Source organism: Galeopterus variegatus, unplaced genomic scaffold (genome assembly GCF_000696425.1).
Source record: "Galeopterus variegatus unplaced genomic scaffold, G_variegatus-3.0.2 Scaffold2642, whole genome shotgun sequence".
NCBI lineage: Eukaryota > Metazoa > Chordata > Mammalia > Dermoptera > Cynocephalidae > Galeopterus > Galeopterus variegatus.
This window is the reverse complement of record NW_007728753.1, coordinates 131,372-150,167: the sequence shown is the minus strand read 5'-3', so window position 1 is coordinate 150,167 and position 18,796 is coordinate 131,372. Positions and strand designations below refer to the sequence as shown.

The 18,796-nt window shown below is 35.6% G+C and overlaps 1 protein-coding gene across 1 annotated transcript in view; it reads left to right on the top strand.

The window, feature by feature from the left end:
* CRISP1 (cysteine-rich secretory protein 1) overlaps positions 1-18,796 on the top strand; it is a 35,764-nt gene that overhangs the window by 10,896 nt on the left and 6,072 nt on the right. The window contains exon 5 of the mRNA XM_008582495.1: positions 18,388-18,485. Within this exon, the coding sequence (XP_008580717.1) occupies positions 18,388-18,485 (98 nt within the window). The remainder of the gene's footprint in view (positions 1-18,387; positions 18,486-18,796) is intronic.

The window sequence follows — 18,796 nt, the reverse complement described above, 5'->3', positions numbered from 1 at the left end:
ATGTGGCATTAATATTCAGTGGCATTAAATACATTCAAATTATTATGTGACCATCACTAGAGCATTTTCTTCCTCCCAAACTGAAACTCTGTACCCATTAAACATAGTTCTCCATTCCTCAGTCCCCAAAGTCTCTGACAACCACCAATCTACTTTCTGTCCCTAAGAATTTGCCTACTCGAAGTACCTCATGTAATGGGAATCATACAATTTTTGTCCTTTTATGTCTGCATTATTTTGCTTAACATAATATCTTAAATTCATGTTCATCCATATTGCAGCCTGTGCCAGAATTTAATTTTTTTTCAGGCTGAACAATATCCCACTGTATGTATAAATCACCTTTTGTTTGTCCATTCATCCATCAATGGTCATTTGGGTTGTTTCCATATTATGACTATTGCGAATAATGCTGCCATGAACACTGGTGTTCAAATATCTGTTCAAGTTCCTGCTTTAAATTATTTTGAGTATATATATATATATATGAATATATATATTCAAAGGAGGAGTTGCTGGAACAATCACATGCCAATTCTATGTCTAATTACTTGAGGAACTGGCATACTATTTTCCATAGCAGCTGTAATATTTTACGTTCCCAAAATGCAATTCACAAAATTTTCAATTTCTTCACATCTCACTGTATTAATCTGTTATGGATGCCATAACAAAATACCAAAGGCTGGGTGAATTAAACATTAGAAATTTACTTTCCTGTATTCTGAAACTTGGAAGTTGAGATCTTACAGAGCATGGCTGGTTTCTGGTAAAGGCTCTCTTCCTGCATTGTAAACAGCCACCTTCTCACGCTCTCCTATCACGGTCTTTTCCCAGTGTATAAATGGAGAGGGAGGGAGGGATGGGAAGAGAGAGAGAGAGAGAATGAAATCTCTCTAGTGTATTTTCTTGTAAGGGCACTAATTCTTTTAGAACAGCGCCAACTCCTATGACTTCATTTAGTTATTTCCTTAGAGGCCCCATCTTCAAATATAGCCACACTGGGTACTAGTGCCTTTTTCTTTCAACTTGAAGGACTCCCTTCATTATTTCTTATGGGGTAGGTCTAGTGGTAATAAACTCCCTCAGATATTGTCTGCTGCGAATATCTTAACTATTCCCTTATTTTGTTGTTGTTATTGTTGTTGTTGTTGTTGTTGTTGCCGTTGTTGGGGAGTAGGGAAGAGGGAAGGAGGAGGTGGTAGCTAGCTTTCCAGGAAAATGGAACAGCCTATATTTGCTGACATGAAAGCTCATTAAGATATGTGGCAGAGGCTGGCCTATTAGCTCAGTTGGTTAGAGCATGGTGCTGATAACACAAAGATCCAGGGTTCAATCCCTGTACCAGCTAGCTGCCAAAAAAAAAAAGATATATGATAGAGAGTGGTGAAATGAGGTTGGAGAGGTAATTTGGACTCAATCATGGAGGGTCATGGATGTCAAAGCAGAAGTGTGAACTTTATCTTTTGAGTAATGGAGAACTGTCAAAGGTTTTTTAGTAAGGGAGTGGCATTACTTTTAGAAAGGAAACTGGTAACCACTTGGAGGATGGCTTGAAATAGGGAAGGACTGATGAAAAGAAGGCCAAACAGTAGGCTGTTGAATAGTTTTGGGGAGAGTAATGTAGGATTAAATAATGTTACTGACTGTTGGGGATGGGGCAGAGGGGCTAGATTCAGTATAGTTAAAAACACACACACTTTTTCTAAACATACCTCTTTTTTGAGTGCCTGCTTTGTGCATAGCACTAAACTTATGAAAGATATAAAGAATGTATAAGGCACTCATCTTTGTGTCTCATTCATTCTTTGGGACTTGGTGAATGAGGGAAGACTCAGAGTTGACCCTAAAGCTCGTTTTTTTTTATTTTTTTAAATTTATTTATTACAAATATTCATGAGATACAAAGCTGATTGTCCCCCCACCTGTCCATGATGTGGGGGCCAGATTCATACTGGGGGCATATCCATTACCATAAATTACTTTTGTACCTTTTGTTCCCTCCCAATTATCCCCCAACTGCTCTCCCCTTCCCCCTCTCACCTCAACTCCAATTTGTAGCCCTAGGAATGTTCCCTCCCTCTGTTGGATCATGGGACTACTGTGGTCTTTCTTTCCTGCCTTCCTTTCTCTCTTAGCTCCCACATATGAGTGAGCACATGCGGTATTTATCCCTCTGTGCTTTGCTTGTTTCACTCAACATAAGTTTCTCCAGGTTCATCCATGTTGTTGCAAATGGGAGTATTTCGTTCTTATTTATGGCAGAGTAGTATTCCATTGTGTATACATACCACAGTTTCCTTATCCAATCATCTATTGATGGACATTTAGATTGGGTCCATATCTTGGCTATTGTAAACAGAGCTGCAATAAACATGGGAGTGGAGGTATCTCTTTGACATAACAATTTCCATTCCTCTGGATATATACCCAGAAGAGAGATGGTTGGATCATATGGAAGATCTATCTGTAGTTGTTTGAGAAACCTCCAAATTGTTTTCCAAAGTGGTTGTACTAATTTACAGGCCCATCAACAGTGTGGTAGTGTTCCTTTCTCTCCACACCCTCACCAGCATTTGTTATTCACCGTCTTTTTTTTTTTCGTGACCGGCAACGGATCGCAACCCTCAGTGTCGCGCCAGTACCGGACTGGGACCAGCAACGGGATCGCAACCCTCGGTGTTGCGCCCGCACCTCGCTCAGCCAGTGAGCGGCCAGTCTGTACATGGGATCGGAACCCTCAGCGGGAGCGCCGCGGCACTCACAAGCGGCGCACTGTAGCAGTGCGCCACCAGGCCGGCCCTTCACCGTCTTTTTGATTATAGCCAGTTTAACTGGAGTGAAGTGATATCTCAATGTGCTTTTAATTTGCCTTTCCCTGATGACTAGTGATATTGAGCATTTTTTCATGTATCTGCTGGCCATTTATATGTCTTCCTTTGAAAAATGTCAATTCAGCTCCTTTGCCCATTTTTTAATTGGGTCATTTATTTTTTTAATGTATAATTGCTTGAGTTCTATGTATATTCTGGATATTAGTCCCTTGTCAGATGCATAGTTGGTAAAAATTTTCTCACACTCTGTAGGTTGTCTTTTCACTCTGTTGATTGTTTCTTTTGCTGTGCAGAAACTTTTTAGTTTGATATAGTCCCATTTGTTTTTCTTTTGCTGCTTGTGCTTTTGGACTCATGTTCATAAAGCATGTGCCCAGACCTAACTGCTGAAATGTTTCACCTATATTTTTCCTTAGTAATTTTACAGTTTTGGGTCTTATACCTAGGTCTTTAATCCATTTTGAGTTGATTTTAGTGTATGGTGAGAGATGCATATCTAGCTTCATTCTTCTGCATATGGATATCCAATTTTCCCAGCACCACTTGTTGAAGAGGCAATCTTTTCCCCAATGTAGATTTTTGTTACCTTTGTCTAATATCAGATGGCTATAAGCCTGAGGAGTGATTTCTGGGTTCTCAATTCTACTCCACTGGTCTGATTTTCTATTTTTATACCAGTACCATGCTGTTTTGGTTAAAACAGCTTTGTAGTCTAATTTGAAGTCAGGCAGAGTTATGACTCCAGCTTTTTTTTTTTTTTTTTTTTTTGTTGCTCAGGATTGCTTTGGTTATTTGGGGTCTTTTGTTTTTCCATATGAATAGTAAAATTGTTTTTTCCATTTCTGTGAAGAATGTCATTGGTATTTTGATGGTGATTGCATTGAATCTGTACATCACATTGGGTACTATAGACATGTTCACAATGTTAGTTCTTCCATTCCAAGAGCATGGAATATCTTTCGATCTTTTCGTGTCTTCTTTAATTTCTTTCTGAAGTGGTTTGTAATTCTCATTGTAGGGGTCTTTCATCTACTTGGTTAAATTGATCCCTAGGTATCATATTTTTTTGGTGACAATTGTAAATGAGCTTACTTTCTTTATTTCTTTTTATAATAATTCATTATTTGAGTATACAAATGCTACTAATTTGGGGCATTTATTTTGTATCCTACAACATTATTGAAGTTATAACCAGCTCTAGGAGTTTTTTGATACAGTCTTTAGGTTTTTCTATATATAGTATCATATCATCTGCAAATAGAGAAAGTTTGACTTCATCTTTTCCAATCTGGATTCCCTTTATTTCTTTCTCTTGCCTGATTGCTCTAGCTAGTAACTCCAGCACTATGTTGAATACAAGTGGTGAAAGTGGACATCCTTGTCTTGTTCCTGTCCTTAAGGAGAAGGCCTTCAATTTTTCCCCATCAGAATACTGGCAGTGAGCTTGTCATAAATGGCTTTTATTGTGTTAAGATATTTTCCTTCTATACCTAATTTGTTGAGAGACTTTATCATAAAGAAATGTTGAATTTTGTCAGATGCTTTTTCAACATCTATTGAGATGATAATATGTTCTTTGTCCTTGAGCTTGTTGATATGATATACCATATTTATTGGACTTTCATATGTCAAACCATCCTTGCATCCCTGGGATGAATCCCACTTGATCATAGTGTATATTTTTTTAATATGTTACTGTGTTCTAATTGCTAATATTTTGTTGAGGATTTTAGCATCAAGGTTCATCAAGGATAATGGCCTGTAATTTTCTTTTTAATTGTGCCTTTACCTGGTTTTGGTATCAGAGTTGTGTTCGCCTCATAGAATGAGTTTGGGAGAGTAGCATCTGTTTCAGTTGTTTGGAACAGTTTCATGAGAATTGGTATTAACTCCTCTTTAAAAGTTTGATAGAATTCAGCTGTAAAGCCATCTGGACCCGGACCTTTTTTGTTAGAAGATTGCTAATTACCGCTTCAATCTGCTTGTTGTTGGTCTGTTCAGGTTTTCTATCTCTTCTTGTTTCAGTCTTGGTAATTTATATGTATCCAGAAACTTATCCATATCTTCCAGATTTTCAAATTTGTTGTCATACAGTTATTTATAATAGTCTCTAATGATTCTTTGTATTTCTGTGGTGTCAGTTGCAATGTTACCCTTTTCATTTCTGATTTTTGTTATTTGGGTCTTCTCTCTCTCTTTTTTTTTTCTTTTTTTGTTAATCTAGCTAATGGTGTGTCTATTTTATTTATCTTCTTGAAAAAACAACTTTTAGTTTTGTTGATCTTTTCTATTGTTTTGGGGGTCTCTATTTCATTTAGTTCTGCTCTGATCTTCATATTTCTTTCCATCTACTGCCTTTAGGTTTGGATTGTGGTTGTTTTTCAAGTTCTTTGAGGTGCAACATTAGGTCATTTATTTGGACTCTTTCCATTTTTTTTTATATAAGCATTTACTGCAATAAATTTGCCTCTTAGTACTGCTTTTGCAGTATCCCACAAGTTTTGGTATGATGTATATTCATTTTCATTAGTTTCTAGAGATTTTTTGATTTCCTGTTTAATTTCTTCTTGGACCCATAGGTCATTCAGGAGCCTATTATTTATTTTCCATGTATTTGTATAGCTTCTAGTGATTTGCTTATTGTTTATCTCCAGTTCTAGTCCATTATGATCTGAAAAGATTGTTGTAATGATTTCAATTTTTTAAAATTCGCTGAGATTAGATTTGTGACCTAATATGTGGTCTATCCTGGAGAATGTACTGATGAGAAGAAAGTGTATTCTTTAACTGTTCAGTGAAATGTTCTGTATATATCTGCCAAGTCCAGTTGGTCTAGGGTGTAGATTAAATCCTGTGTCTCTCTGTTGACTTGTTGCCTGGAAGTCCTGTCCCATACTGAGAGAGGGGTGTTCAGATCACCCACTATTAATGTATTAGGTTCTGTCTCCTTCTTTAGGTCTAAGAGTGTTTGCCTAATATATCTGGGTGCTCCAGTATTGGGTGCATACATGTTTATGANATAAATTTGCCTCTTAGTACTGCTTTTGCAGTATCCCACAAGTTTTGGTATGATGTATATTCATTTTCATTAGTTTCTAGAGATTTTTTGATTTCCTGTTTAATTTCTTCTTGGACCCATAGGTCATTCAGGAGCCTATTATTTATTTTCCATGTATTTGTATAGCTTCTAGTGATTTGCTTATTGTTTATCTCCAGTTCTAGTCCATTATGATCTGAAAAGATTGTTGTAATGATTTCAATTTTTTAAAATTCGCTGAGATTAGATTTGTGACCTAATATGTGGTCTATCCTGGAGAATGTACTGATGAGAAGAAAGTGTATTCTTTAACTGTTCAGTGAAATGTTCTGTATATATCTGCCAAGTCCAGTTGGTCTAGGGTGTAGATTAAATCCTGTGTCTCTCTGTTGGCTTGTTGCCTGGAAGTCCTGTCCCATACTGAGAGAGGGGTGTTCAGATCACCCACTATTAATGTATTAGGTTCTGTCTCCTTCTTTAGGTCTAAGAGTGTTTGCCTAATATATCTGGGTGCTCCAGTATTGGGTGCATACATGTTTATGATTGTTATGTCTTCTACCTGGATAGTTCCCTTTATCATTATATAATGGCCTTCTTTGTCTTTTTTAATTTTTTTTTTTTTTGGTTTAAAGTCTATTTTGTCTGATATAAGAATAGCTACTTCTGCTCATTTTTGGTTTCCATTTGCATGGTATATCTTTTTTCATCCCTTCACTTTTAGTCAGTGTGTGTCTCTACAGGTGAAGTGGGTCTCCTGAAGACAGCATATACTTGGGTCTAGCTTTTTAATCCAGTCAGTTAGTCTGTGTCTTTTGATTGGGGAGTTTAGTCCATTCACATTCAGAGTAGTTATTGAGAAGTATTGTTTAATTCCTGTCATTTAATTGCTACTTGTTTAGGTGGTTTAAATATCTTTTGATCATTATTTCCTCTTTTATTTCTCTTCCTCAATGTGAGTTGGGAATTTAAGGCAGAATGATTTAGCTTCTTTCTCTTTCTTGTTAACATTTTTGTCTTAACTTTTGGTTTTGCTCTTGCTTGTGTATTTGTGATGATGGTCACCATTATTCGGATTCCAGATGAATGAGTCCCTTGAGAATTTCTTGCAGGGCAGGTTGTGTGGTGGTGAACTCCCACAACTTTTGTTTATCTGGGAAATATACTATTTCTCCCTCATTGCTGAAGGAGAGCCTTCCTGAGTAAAGAATTATTGGTTGGAAGTTTTTTTCTTTTAGTATTTTGAATATATCATTCCACTCTCTTCTGGCTTGTAGGGTTTTGGTTGAGAAGTCTGCTGTTAGTTTGATGGAGGTTCCCCTATAAGTGACCTGACACTTTTCTCTTGCTGCTTGTAGAATTCTCTCTTTGTCTTTGAGCTTTGCAAATTTAACTATAATATGTCTTGGGGAAGATCCTTTGGTGTTGAATCTGTTTGGGGACCTTTGAGCTTCCTGTATCTGAAGGTCTGTATCTCACCTTACACCAGGGAAGTTTTCAGTTACTATTTCCTTGAGTAGGTTTTTGATACCTTTCCTTTCTCTTATCCTTCAGGAATACCCACAATTCGTATGTTAGTGTGCTTGAGGCTGTCTGCTGCTTCTCGTAGGTCTTCCTCATTATTTTTAATTCTTTTTTCCTTTTTTTTGGTCTGCCTGACTTATTTCAAAAAGACCATCTTCAAGCTCTGAAATTCTTTCTTCTGCTTGCTCTACCCTGCTGCTCAAGCTCTCAGTCATGTTTTTTATTTCATTAAGTGAGTCTTTCATTTCTAGAAGTTCTGCTACATTCTTTTTTATGGTATTAGTCTCTTTGTAGATTTCCTCTTTCATATTCTGGATGTTTTTTCTTGTTTCATTGTGTTCTCTAATTGAGTCTTCCTTTATTTCTTCAAGCTTTCTTAAGATCATTGCTTGAAATTCTTTTTCAAACATTTCAAAGATTCCCTGTTCCATGGAGTCTGACTTTGGGGCATTACTGTATCCTTTTGATGCTGTCATTTCTTCTTGATTGTTTGCGCTTCTAGTTTGTTTTTTGTTTGTTTGTTTGTTTGTTTGTTTGTTTTTGCTGATGCTTGGTCATTTGGTATGGGGTTTGCTTCTTCTATTACACTGAGGTTGGCTGTAGAGTGGCATTGGTTGCTACTGTGGGGGGTGAATTGTCTTTGCTTGACAGTAGGTGTGATGGTCATTATGTTAAACCACCTTGGTTCCCATTCTAGACTCTGTGGTCGTAGAATGAGCCCCTAGCACGTGGAGTTCTGGTGGGCCAAACTCAGTGGGTCAGAACCATAGGCTGCTGCTCCTCCCTGGGTCTGAGGTGGGATGAGGGGCTGTGTAGGGCCACATCGTTCTGCTGGCAGGTGGAGCTCCCAGCTACCTCCAGTAGGCTCACCTGCATGGTACCAGTTCGGGGCATGGGGGTGGGGCCTGGAGCTACACCTCTGCCTGGGTCCAAGGCAGTGGGGTGCAGGAGCCATGTGGAGCCAACCAGTTTTGCTGTCTGGTGCTGTTGCCAGCCACTTCCAGCAGGTTCTCCTGTGTGGAGCCAGTTCAGGGCACTGGTATGGGGTCTGGAGCTCCCCCCCTGCCTGGGTCCAAGGTGGCAGGGTAAGGGAGCCACATGCAGCCACCCAGTTCCTCTGTCTGATGCTGCTTCTGGCTGCTTCAGGTGGGCTCCCCTGCACAGAGCCAGCTCAGGGCACCCTATTCCCTTATTTTTGAAGGACTGTTTTGCTGGACATAAAATCCTCAGCAGACTGGGATTTTGTTGTTGTTGTTTCTTCTTTCTTTCAGCACTTTAAATATATTAGCTCCAATGCCTTCTGGCCTGCAAGATGTCTTCCCATAAATCCTCTTATACTCTTATTGGAGATAATTTTTGCTTGATGAGTTGTGCTTTCTTACTGCTTTCAAATACATTATATTGTTTTTAATAAATTTAATATATGTCTTTGTTACACTCTCTTTGTCACCTTTCTGCCCCTGGGTGACAGAGATGCAAAGGATTACTCAAAGCCCATTTCTTTGGAGCAGTGAGAAACCCCAAAGGGTTAATTTTTAGACAAATGAGGCCAATTTAACATTGATACAGAAGAAACAAATATGTAAAAAAGAGGTGATTTAAAGAAAACTATGGGTATAAAAATGTGGTTGTGGTTAAAAGGACTAAAAAGAAAAAGAAAATAATTTTTATGTGAGAAAACATCTGGTACAGTGTATTTTTGCCATAAAGTAAAATGACCAGCTATTTTAAAAGTAGGAAATATAGGACAAAAACAAAAAGTCTGAGTAAGTCATGATAATGGTATGTACAGGTTAATTTATAAAAGAAACTTTAAAAATTGATGAAAATTAAAAACAAATTATGTATAAATTTTCTAAAAATTAAACATTAACATCAAAAGTATTCTTATACATGGTTAGAGTTTGCTTTCCTGCAGTGGAACAATCAGATTTCCTAAAAAGACATTTAACTTCTCTTAATACAAAATTGTAAAAGGTTTTCTTTATTTTTTATATAACTGGTCTAAGAAACTTATTTCATGTTAATTTCTTGCGCTCTCTCCCTGTGAAATCCTTTGTCACTTTGATTTATTTTTATAGGAATTTGTGATCTTATTCAACTAAATGTTTTAAGCCTTTATTATTTGACAAACTTTCCAAAACCAAATTCTGAAAACTCAATCTAACTAACTTTGAGGAGTTCCAAGCACCCTGGAGCTTCTCAAAAGATATATAAGAGATGTACCAAAACTAATTGGTTTATTAGACTATAAGGGAAAGCATTGTCAGTACTGACATGTTATGATTATGTGTTCCTAAATCTTGTAAGGTTCTTAAATAGTGTCTAGATATAAATGCTACCAGTCATAATCTTGGTTCAATTATAATCTTAAAATGTTATATCTTCAAATATTTCATGAAAAAAAACTCTGATAGGTACAGTTTCCTGACAAACTTTGAGTTTATACCTTTAAACTAAATTTCCAAAATTCTAATGAAGAAATTGATGGATTTATGAAATTATTATCAAGGTCAAAACAACAAAAGTTAATTAATGAACTGATTAAAAAGAATTATGGTTTTTCCAATTTCCTTATTTTGAAACACTGCTGGTTCTCTTAATGTTTTGTTTTCCAGATTTAAGTCTCTCTCTTAAGCCATCTATGAAAACAGCTTGGTAAAATATCATTTAAAAAAGAAATTAAAACATTTGTTTTCTCTCTATTTGATCCCCCCAAATTTAACAACTTTAAGTATCTTTATGATTATTATGGCAATGTGGCTATTTTCATAACTTCAATAAAAATTAACTCTCCCTTTATAACAGGATATAATTTAAAACTTTTGTTATAAGATAGCATGTTTCTTCTAAGTTTCTGACCCCTCCTCATGTTGCCCTAATTTGGCCTACCTGCTGCTTCATCTTTCCCCCAACATGGGACATGACAACCTGGGAATGAGCCTTCCCAGCACTGATGGATCTATACAAAGAAAAGTAAAGCCTTTCCAATCAAAATATTGATCATCAATGCTTAGATGAGGATTGCTTTGATCATAAAGGTTGAGATAATATTTTGTCTACAAAAGCAGTTCTCTAAATTTTCTCGGCCTTAAAGAGGGTGTTTATAATTTGGATGAGACATCCTGTTCCTAAACAAAAGATTTGTAATTAATCAAAAATTTTACAAAGACTAGATGGTTTGAAGTCGTAACGTCCTGGACCCGTGAACATCAACAAACTCTCTGGACTCAAAATCAACTATTATATGGAACAGAACCCCATTCTGGAGTTTCAACAACTGGCAATTATACCCCAATTCACAGCACCAGGAATGATGCCGATGCAATAGCTCTGAGTGACGATTACATCTTCAGTCCCCACCTGGAATAAATTAAAAGGACTTGCCATGCTAAATTATACTAACTTTGCTTTAACAAAATGCTTTTGTCTTAACTGTAAAAACTTGATCTATAGCTTTTGCTCTTTCTTTAATTAAATAAATAAAATGGGGGAGATGTGGAATATACTAACATTTATAAAGCAAATGTATTTCACAGGGCCCAGTTTCCAAGCGCTGTAGTTTCAGGTATAACCTAACTTTTAAAAATTACATATGTAAATGTTAAGCTTACAAAAGACAGGAAACTTTCCCCAGGCTAAAGTCTCTGTTGTAGATAAAGAATTGTAACACAGCAAAATTGCTGGCTCAAGGACAGATGCCCTTAGAGCAAGTTAACCTAAAGTTGCTTTATTGTTATATAAACATACCGAGGAAACTGCTGTAGGAAAAGACAGTATTTGCTAAGAACAAGCTTTTGTTGGTGGAGTGACTTAACCTTTTGCAAACTGCATTATGGAATGTCACCTTGTTATTTCATTGATGTTACCAGCCTCTATTATTAAACTATACTTAGTCATAACTCCATCTATGTTCCTTTTCTGTAACTTTCTGGCATGGAGAATAAATATTGAGAAAGAACCCCATCTGGTGTTAATTTCCCAAGGAGGAATGCCTCTCTCTTGAGGGTTCTAGGAAATTAACCCCTTTGGGATTTCTCACTGCTCAGAAGAAATGCACTTTGAGTAATCCTTTGCATCTCCATCACCCAGGGAAAGAGAGGTGACAAAGAAAGTGCAACATGTCTTAGTGTAGGTCTCTTTGGACTTATGTTACTTAGAGGTCATTAAGCTCCTTGGATTTGTAGATCTATGTCTTTCCTCAAATTGAGGAAGTTTTAGGCCATAATTTCTTAAATAATCTCTCCACTCTTTTTTCTCTCTTCTCCTTCTAGGATATCCATAATGCAATATATTGGCTTACATTATGGTGTCCCACAAGTCCCTTAGGCTCTGTTTACTTTTCTTCATTCTTGTCTTTTCTGTTTATACCCAGCAGTTTCAAATCACCTGTATTCAAGGTTTCTGATTCTTTCTTCTGCCTGTTTAAATCTGCTGTTGTTTTCCTCTAGTTAATTTTTTAATTTAGCTATTGTATTTCTTAACTCCAGAATATTTGTTTGGTTCTTTTTAAAATAAGTTCTACCTGTTTATTGATATTTCCATTGTGCTCATATATCATTCTTCTATTTCCTTAGTTTTTTGTCCATTTCTTTAATATATTTATACAGTTGTTTTAAAGTGTCTGTCTAGTAAGTGTGATGTCTTTGTTTCTTTAGGAATAACTTCTGTATATTTATTTTTTTTCCTTTGAATGGGCCATGTTTTCCTATTTATGTGTATGCCTTGTGATTTTTGTTATTGTTGAAAATTAGAAATTCAAAATAAGAAGATAACCTTCCTAGTCTTTGCTGACTGGAGGGGAAGGTGTTAAGTAATTAGTAAGGTATATTTTAAGGAATTAATCTAGGATGAAAACTTAAAGATTCTCATTACTGTTTTGTTTCATTTTGTTTTGTTTTTCTTTCTGGCATGCATCTTGCCTAACTATATATATTTTATTTTTTCTCAATTTCCCCAAATACACAGCTGCTTTTAAATGTCTTAATTCCAAAAATTCTCATTCCAGCTTCTTCTTATTACCTTAGATGTTCTATTTAATTCTTATGCTCATAATCTCTTGCTGTAGGTGTCTGCATGTATGTGATCCCCACTCATCTTTTATGAGATATGCCCACTGTTTGTAAAGGCTTTTCCCAACCTGAGATCCAACCAATGCCACTTTTTCCAATCTGAGCTCTGATTCAGCCAAAACAGCATCTAATACCTGGTGCAACCCAATGACAGTTTAGAATGTTGCAAATAAAGTTCCTTCTATTCCCTGTAGCCCAAGGGAGGGAACCAAGAACTGAGCCATTTTCTCCCAACTATGTTATGCTATGCCAGGGACCAGGTATAGTAAGGGTGAGTAAAAACACCATGAAACTTCCCACCATTTTTGCTGCAGCTTCTTGGTTTTGTTTTGCTTGACTGTTATTATTCCCTGAGAGTTTTTCAAAGTTCCTATAAAGTTAATTTTGCCAGTCTCCAGTTTTGCTTTGTTTTTTTTTGTATTGTCATTGAAAAATGAGGGCTCAAAACTCATTTCCACCATCTTGCTGACATCACTCTTTTCTCTCAGTTTTATATTTCAAAGTGTTTCAATCCAACAAAAAATTTTCAATAAAGGAATAATAAATATACCTATTGCTTAGATTCACAAATTTTTAATATTTGTAAAATTTGTTTTATCTCTCTGTATATATATACTCTTTTCTAAGAACCCTGTGAAAGTAAGTCACCCATACCACACCTAATTCTCAGTATATGAACACATGACTCCTAATTATACAGATATTGTCCTATAAGACCACAATATCATGACTATAACTAAGAAAATGTACATTAATTCAGTAACATCATTAACAACTATTTAATCTCTAATTTCCCCCAATTTTTTCAATAATATTATCCCTTCTTTTATTTTTCATGACTTTTGGAAGGGACTAGGTCTGTCGTGTTTTGGAATGTATGTGCTGAGTTTGTCTAATTGTTTCCTTATGATTGGACTGAAGTTAATATTTCTGCAAGAATAATAATTTAGTTAAAATAGTGATCATCTGATCTCTCAATTGAAATGATACAATTTTGTAACTTTGGAAAAAATTAATTACCTGTGGAAAATATTTTGAGATCATGTGAAGATTCTGCTTCACAACTATCTTTCATTCAATCATTTTAGCTACTGTTGATTTTCTTTCCTGGCTCAGTTATTATGTGGGAAGTTGTATAATGCTGGTGGTCTATTTATCATTAACTTTATATTTATTAGCAGTCTCTCTCTCTCTCTCTCACAACTATCTTTCATTCAATCATTTTAGCTACTGTTGATTTTCTTTCCTGGCTCAGTTATTACGTGGGAAGTTGTATAATGCTGGTGGTCTATTTATCATTAACTTTACATTTATTAGCAGTCTCTCTCTCTCTCTCTCTCTCTCTCTCAATCACTACAGAATCATGTGTTGTTGATTTAATTCATTGTGTCATGTGGATGCTCACTTTGTTTTATATTTGAGTGATGGAGCCATTTTCAAGGCATCTAATCTATCCTTTTGGCCATAACTCTGTTAGGCTTTCAGCATCTCTTGGCCTCAGACCTGATAAAATTTCCCAGCATCATCTTCTACTTTTCTTATTGTACACAGAATAAAAAAGCTATTCATTTCTCCAAAGACTTCTGATTCCTTTGGAGAAATGAATAGCTTTTTTATTCATTCATTCGTGGGAAATAATGTTTAAAAACTAATATCTGGGATCTGGGTGTGTTTAAGGACAGAAGAAATACTAGGGGTGTGGTTAAGGAGAAAGCTGGAACATGATTAACAGGAGAGTGAAAGGAGTTCAGAACAGAAAGGAAGAGGGGCTATATCATTTAATCATGTTAGCTATTGTAAAGTTTGCATTTTATATTAAGTGCATTTCTGTGAAGAGTGTCATTGGTATTTTGATGGTATTTGATATTCAATCTACCATTGAATCTGTAGATTGCTTTGGGTAGTATAGACATTTTCACTGTATTAATTCTTCCAGTCCATGAACAAGGAATGTCTTTATATCGTGTGGTGTCCTCTTTAATTTCTTTCAGCAGAATTTTGTAGTTCTCATTGTAGAGATCTTTCACCTCTTTGGTTAAATTTATTCCTATGAATGTTATTCTTTTGGTAGCTATTGTAAATGGGCTTGCTTTCTTGATTTCTTTTTCTGCTTGTTTTTTGTTGTTGTAAAGGAACACTACTGATTTTTGTGTATTGATTTTGTGTCCTGCAACTTTACTGAATTCATTTTTCAGCTCTAGGAGTTTTTTGATAGAGGTTATGGGTTTTTCTGTTTTATATAGTATCATGCCATCTGTGAACAGTGACAATTTGATGTTGTATTTTCTGATTTGGGTGCCCTTTATTTCCTATTCATGCCTGATTGCTGTGGTTTATACTTCCATTATTATATTGAAAAGGAGTGGTTAGGGGCCGGCCCGTGGCTCACTCGGGAGAGTGCGGTGCTGATAACACCAAGGCCACCGGTTCAGATCCTAGAAAAAAAAAAAAGGAGTGGTTAGAGTGGGCATCTTTGTCTTGTTTCTGTTCTAAAGGAGAAACTTTCAGCTTTTCCCCGCTGATGATATTGGCAGTGGGTGATGATGTTGTTGGTGGGTTTGTCATATATGGCTTTTATCATATTGATATATTTTCCTTCCATATCTAATTTGTTGAGAGTCTTTATCACAAAGTGAATCTTAATTTTGTCAAATGTGTTTCCTGCATGTATTGAGATAATTGTATGGTTTTTGTCCTCACTTTTGTTGATGTGGTGTATCACATTTATTGATTTGCATATGTTGAACCATCCTTGCATCCCTGGGATGAATCTCACTTGATCATGGTGTATAATCTTTTTGATGTGCTGTTGTCTTCTGCATTGCTAATATCTTGTTGAGGATTTTTACACCTATGTTCATCAAGGATATTGGCATGTAGCTTTCTTTTTTTGTTGTGTCTTTGTCTGGTTTGGGTAGAGGGTTGGCCTCTGTTTCAATATCTTGAAAGAGTTTGAGAGGAATTGGTTAAATCCTCTTTAAAGGTTTGGTAGAATTCAGTGGTGAAGCCATCTGGTCCTGGGCTTTTTGACTTCTGATAACTGTTTCAATCCAATTACTTGTTATTGGTCTATTCATGTTTTGTATTTCTTAATTCAGTCTTGGTACTTTGTATGTGTCATTGGAGCATCTTAAGCAGGGGTGTAGTTTAATCTGATTCATGTTTAAAAGATTATTGGACTGCTTTGTATAGAATAAATTAATTATACAAAAATAATCTTGAATATCTAAATTAGATAGATTACTTTCCAGTAGAGATAGAAGATTTAAACACTTAATATGGAATAAATACAAAAAGTTAGAAAAGTTATCGTTCCTGAAACAAGAGAGTCAGGCGTACCCATTGATAAGTTTCACAAAATCAAAAATAAAATCTACTTTAAATAAAGTCTACTTAAAATTTATGTTAAAAGTTGACAAAGGTAAAATATTTAAAAAAGCAAAGACTTAATTGCTTATGGATATCAATGCAGAAATTTTAAGTAAAACATTAGTAAATAGCATTCATCTTTTAAGATAGATAACTGTGGACTCAAAGGGTATGTGCTAGAAATCCAAGAGTGTCTTAACATTAGACTATTTAATTATATAATTTACCTTATCAAAGAATTAGAGGATATCAATAAGATGAAACAGAGAGAGCTAAAGCTTTGACAAATTTGTAGCATCAATTCCTACCTTCTGTTTCATTTGTATAAAAATTGACTGGGCCCACTAATTTCATCAAAAAATCATTATCCCTGTCAAACTGATAATAGTAACTTAATTCCGTCATCTTTAAATAATCTTTATTTGCTTCCTTCAAACCCATTCAACACTACTTTAAAAATAAAACGTGCTTTATAAAATTGATTCCTGTCATTGCCTGTTTCCAAAAAATTGACAGCAAAATCAAAGAAATTTGCCTTAATTTGTTTAAAATTTAAAACAGTAGAAAATAGCATTTTCCAACTGTCTTTAGTTCTGTATAAATATTTTAATAAGTTTATAAGGCAATTTCATAAAATAAAGGCTTTTTCCTAAAATTAATTTGTGTCTAAAGACCTAATGGAAAAGTTTCATCTTCAATTTTTTCTTGGATATGAGTCAAACAAATAAATGAATAAATTAAGTTTGATCATCTTACTACTAATTAATGTATAGAGAGAACATGGCAAAATAGATATTCTACTCTATTTTTATCATCGAAATATTTCTTAACTGTGTTGCCTTAGGTTCTGAGTTCAACATGGTCTCTTATGGAAAATATGCTTTTGTTAGAAAGAGTGAGAGGAGAAACCTACAAACATTGAATGTACCCTATAAAATTTTTGTACACTCAGGTAGAGCAATAGTTTTGGTGAATGTCTAGCCCCATTAGCAGCAAATAATTAAAAGCCATATGGTGTGGAGAGAGATCGGTATCTATGAAAGCCTTTCTCTGTAAAGAAAAAATATTTTATCAAATGGAGTCATATCAAACCACTCTGATATAGAACAGAAAAAGAAACATGAGCAAAGTCTCCAGAACTAGCTGAGAGTAAACCTGTCCAGGTTCATAGGGACAGAGATGTGAAAGTGGGAGCAATCACACTTATTGAAAATATTTTCTCTTCCAACCACTTAATTCCCACCATTCACTATGATGTAGAAGATAGCATTATCATATCCTGTTTACAGATGAGAAAATGAAACTCTGAGGCATAAAGCAAACTTCTAGTGTTGTAGTGAGTTAATGTGAACTCACAGAGAGAGGCAGGAAACACTGAGGCTTAAAAGAGAAAACAGAGTTTATTGATATGCTGGCATTGGCTCAGCAGACTTTAGTCACAAAGGCTGAGCCCTGAATGCAGCATGGCTGTTATTTTTATATTACAGCATTTCCAGGATTTTGTAACCAGGCAAGGGGGGTGTTCTTATGATCTTATGTGGTTGTGACTTTGTCTCAGGATGGAAAATTACAGCAAGAGAAGAAGCAGAATAGAAAATTCTGTTACAACAGTATGTGTTAACCACAGTGTGAGAAGTCAAGAGTGCAGCTGCAGCTGGGTCTGTATGACATGTGGGTGAGGGTCTTGTTTACAGCATAGAGGGGCACAGCCAGGCAGACGTGAGTGCCTCACTAGTATCATCTAGCCAGTGATAAAGATGGAGTTTAAACCTAGGTCACTTTGCCTAGGAAGTCAACTCAGTACTCTACACTATGCCTGTTCTCTGGCGAATAAGAACAGTTCCTTCTATGCTTTGATTTTTATCCTCACATAACCAACAACCAACCTTCATAATGTTAACTGATTTTCCACATAGTTTTGACAAGGAATGAGCTAGGGTCTATGGTAGCCACTTGTGATGTTTAGCGAGAATTCATAAATAGATTTTCTAGTTCCAGTAAGACTGAGTTATGGAGAGTTTACACAAGGTTCTGATCATTCCTGAATATATTTGACAATGTGATTTGAGAAATGAGTCCCATGCAGAGCTATATACAGCCCATGTGCAGAATGGCAGCATTCAAGTCATTTTTGAACATCAGCCTGTTCATTGCAAAATCATCAATATGTCCCCTTTTTTTTTACTTATACCCTTTCTCTACCCATCTTTTATATCTTACAGAAAATGAATATATATATGTATATATTTTTTAAAATTAGAAAGTACATCCAGAACCCAACATGTTTCCAAAGAAAAAATAAACTGACAATAAATACAGAAAATGCCAGTCATAGAATCAAATCATCCTCCTCTATTAACCTGATTTTCCCTGCCTAGTTTCCATTATTTGCAGCCATGTGTGGCACGTGTGTGAGTGTTATCTAGACATGTGGGAATTTTCTTGTTTCTATGACTTCTGAATAAGCCAGGCTCAAAGCAAACTTAAAAGCAAACTTGTAGTCATTTAATGAAATAATCAAATCTGTGATTAAATTATCTCTTTATTTTTACAGGTTGTTTGGGCTACTTCTTACCTCATTGGCTGTGCTGTTGCATCATGCCGTGAAAAAAGTTTGCCTCGATATCTATATGTTTGTCATTATTGTCATGAGTATGTATTATTGGTTTCTCACAGATTTTAAAAATATATACCCCTAAAGAAACCTAATCTAGTTTTTCAAACATTATAAAAGAAAACTCAAAAAAATTTTTTTTCAGTTAAGCACATCTTTAGGAATAAAATGTCATTTAGCCAATACTTAACAAATTACACATATGCACACACATATATACAAACACACATCTGTGTTTTTAAATCATATTTTTATTAAATAAATCTACATCTCACGAATAGAATGTCAAAACTCAGAACTTTGGGCCGGCCCGGTGGCGCACTTGGTAGAGTGCGGTGCTTGGGAGCAG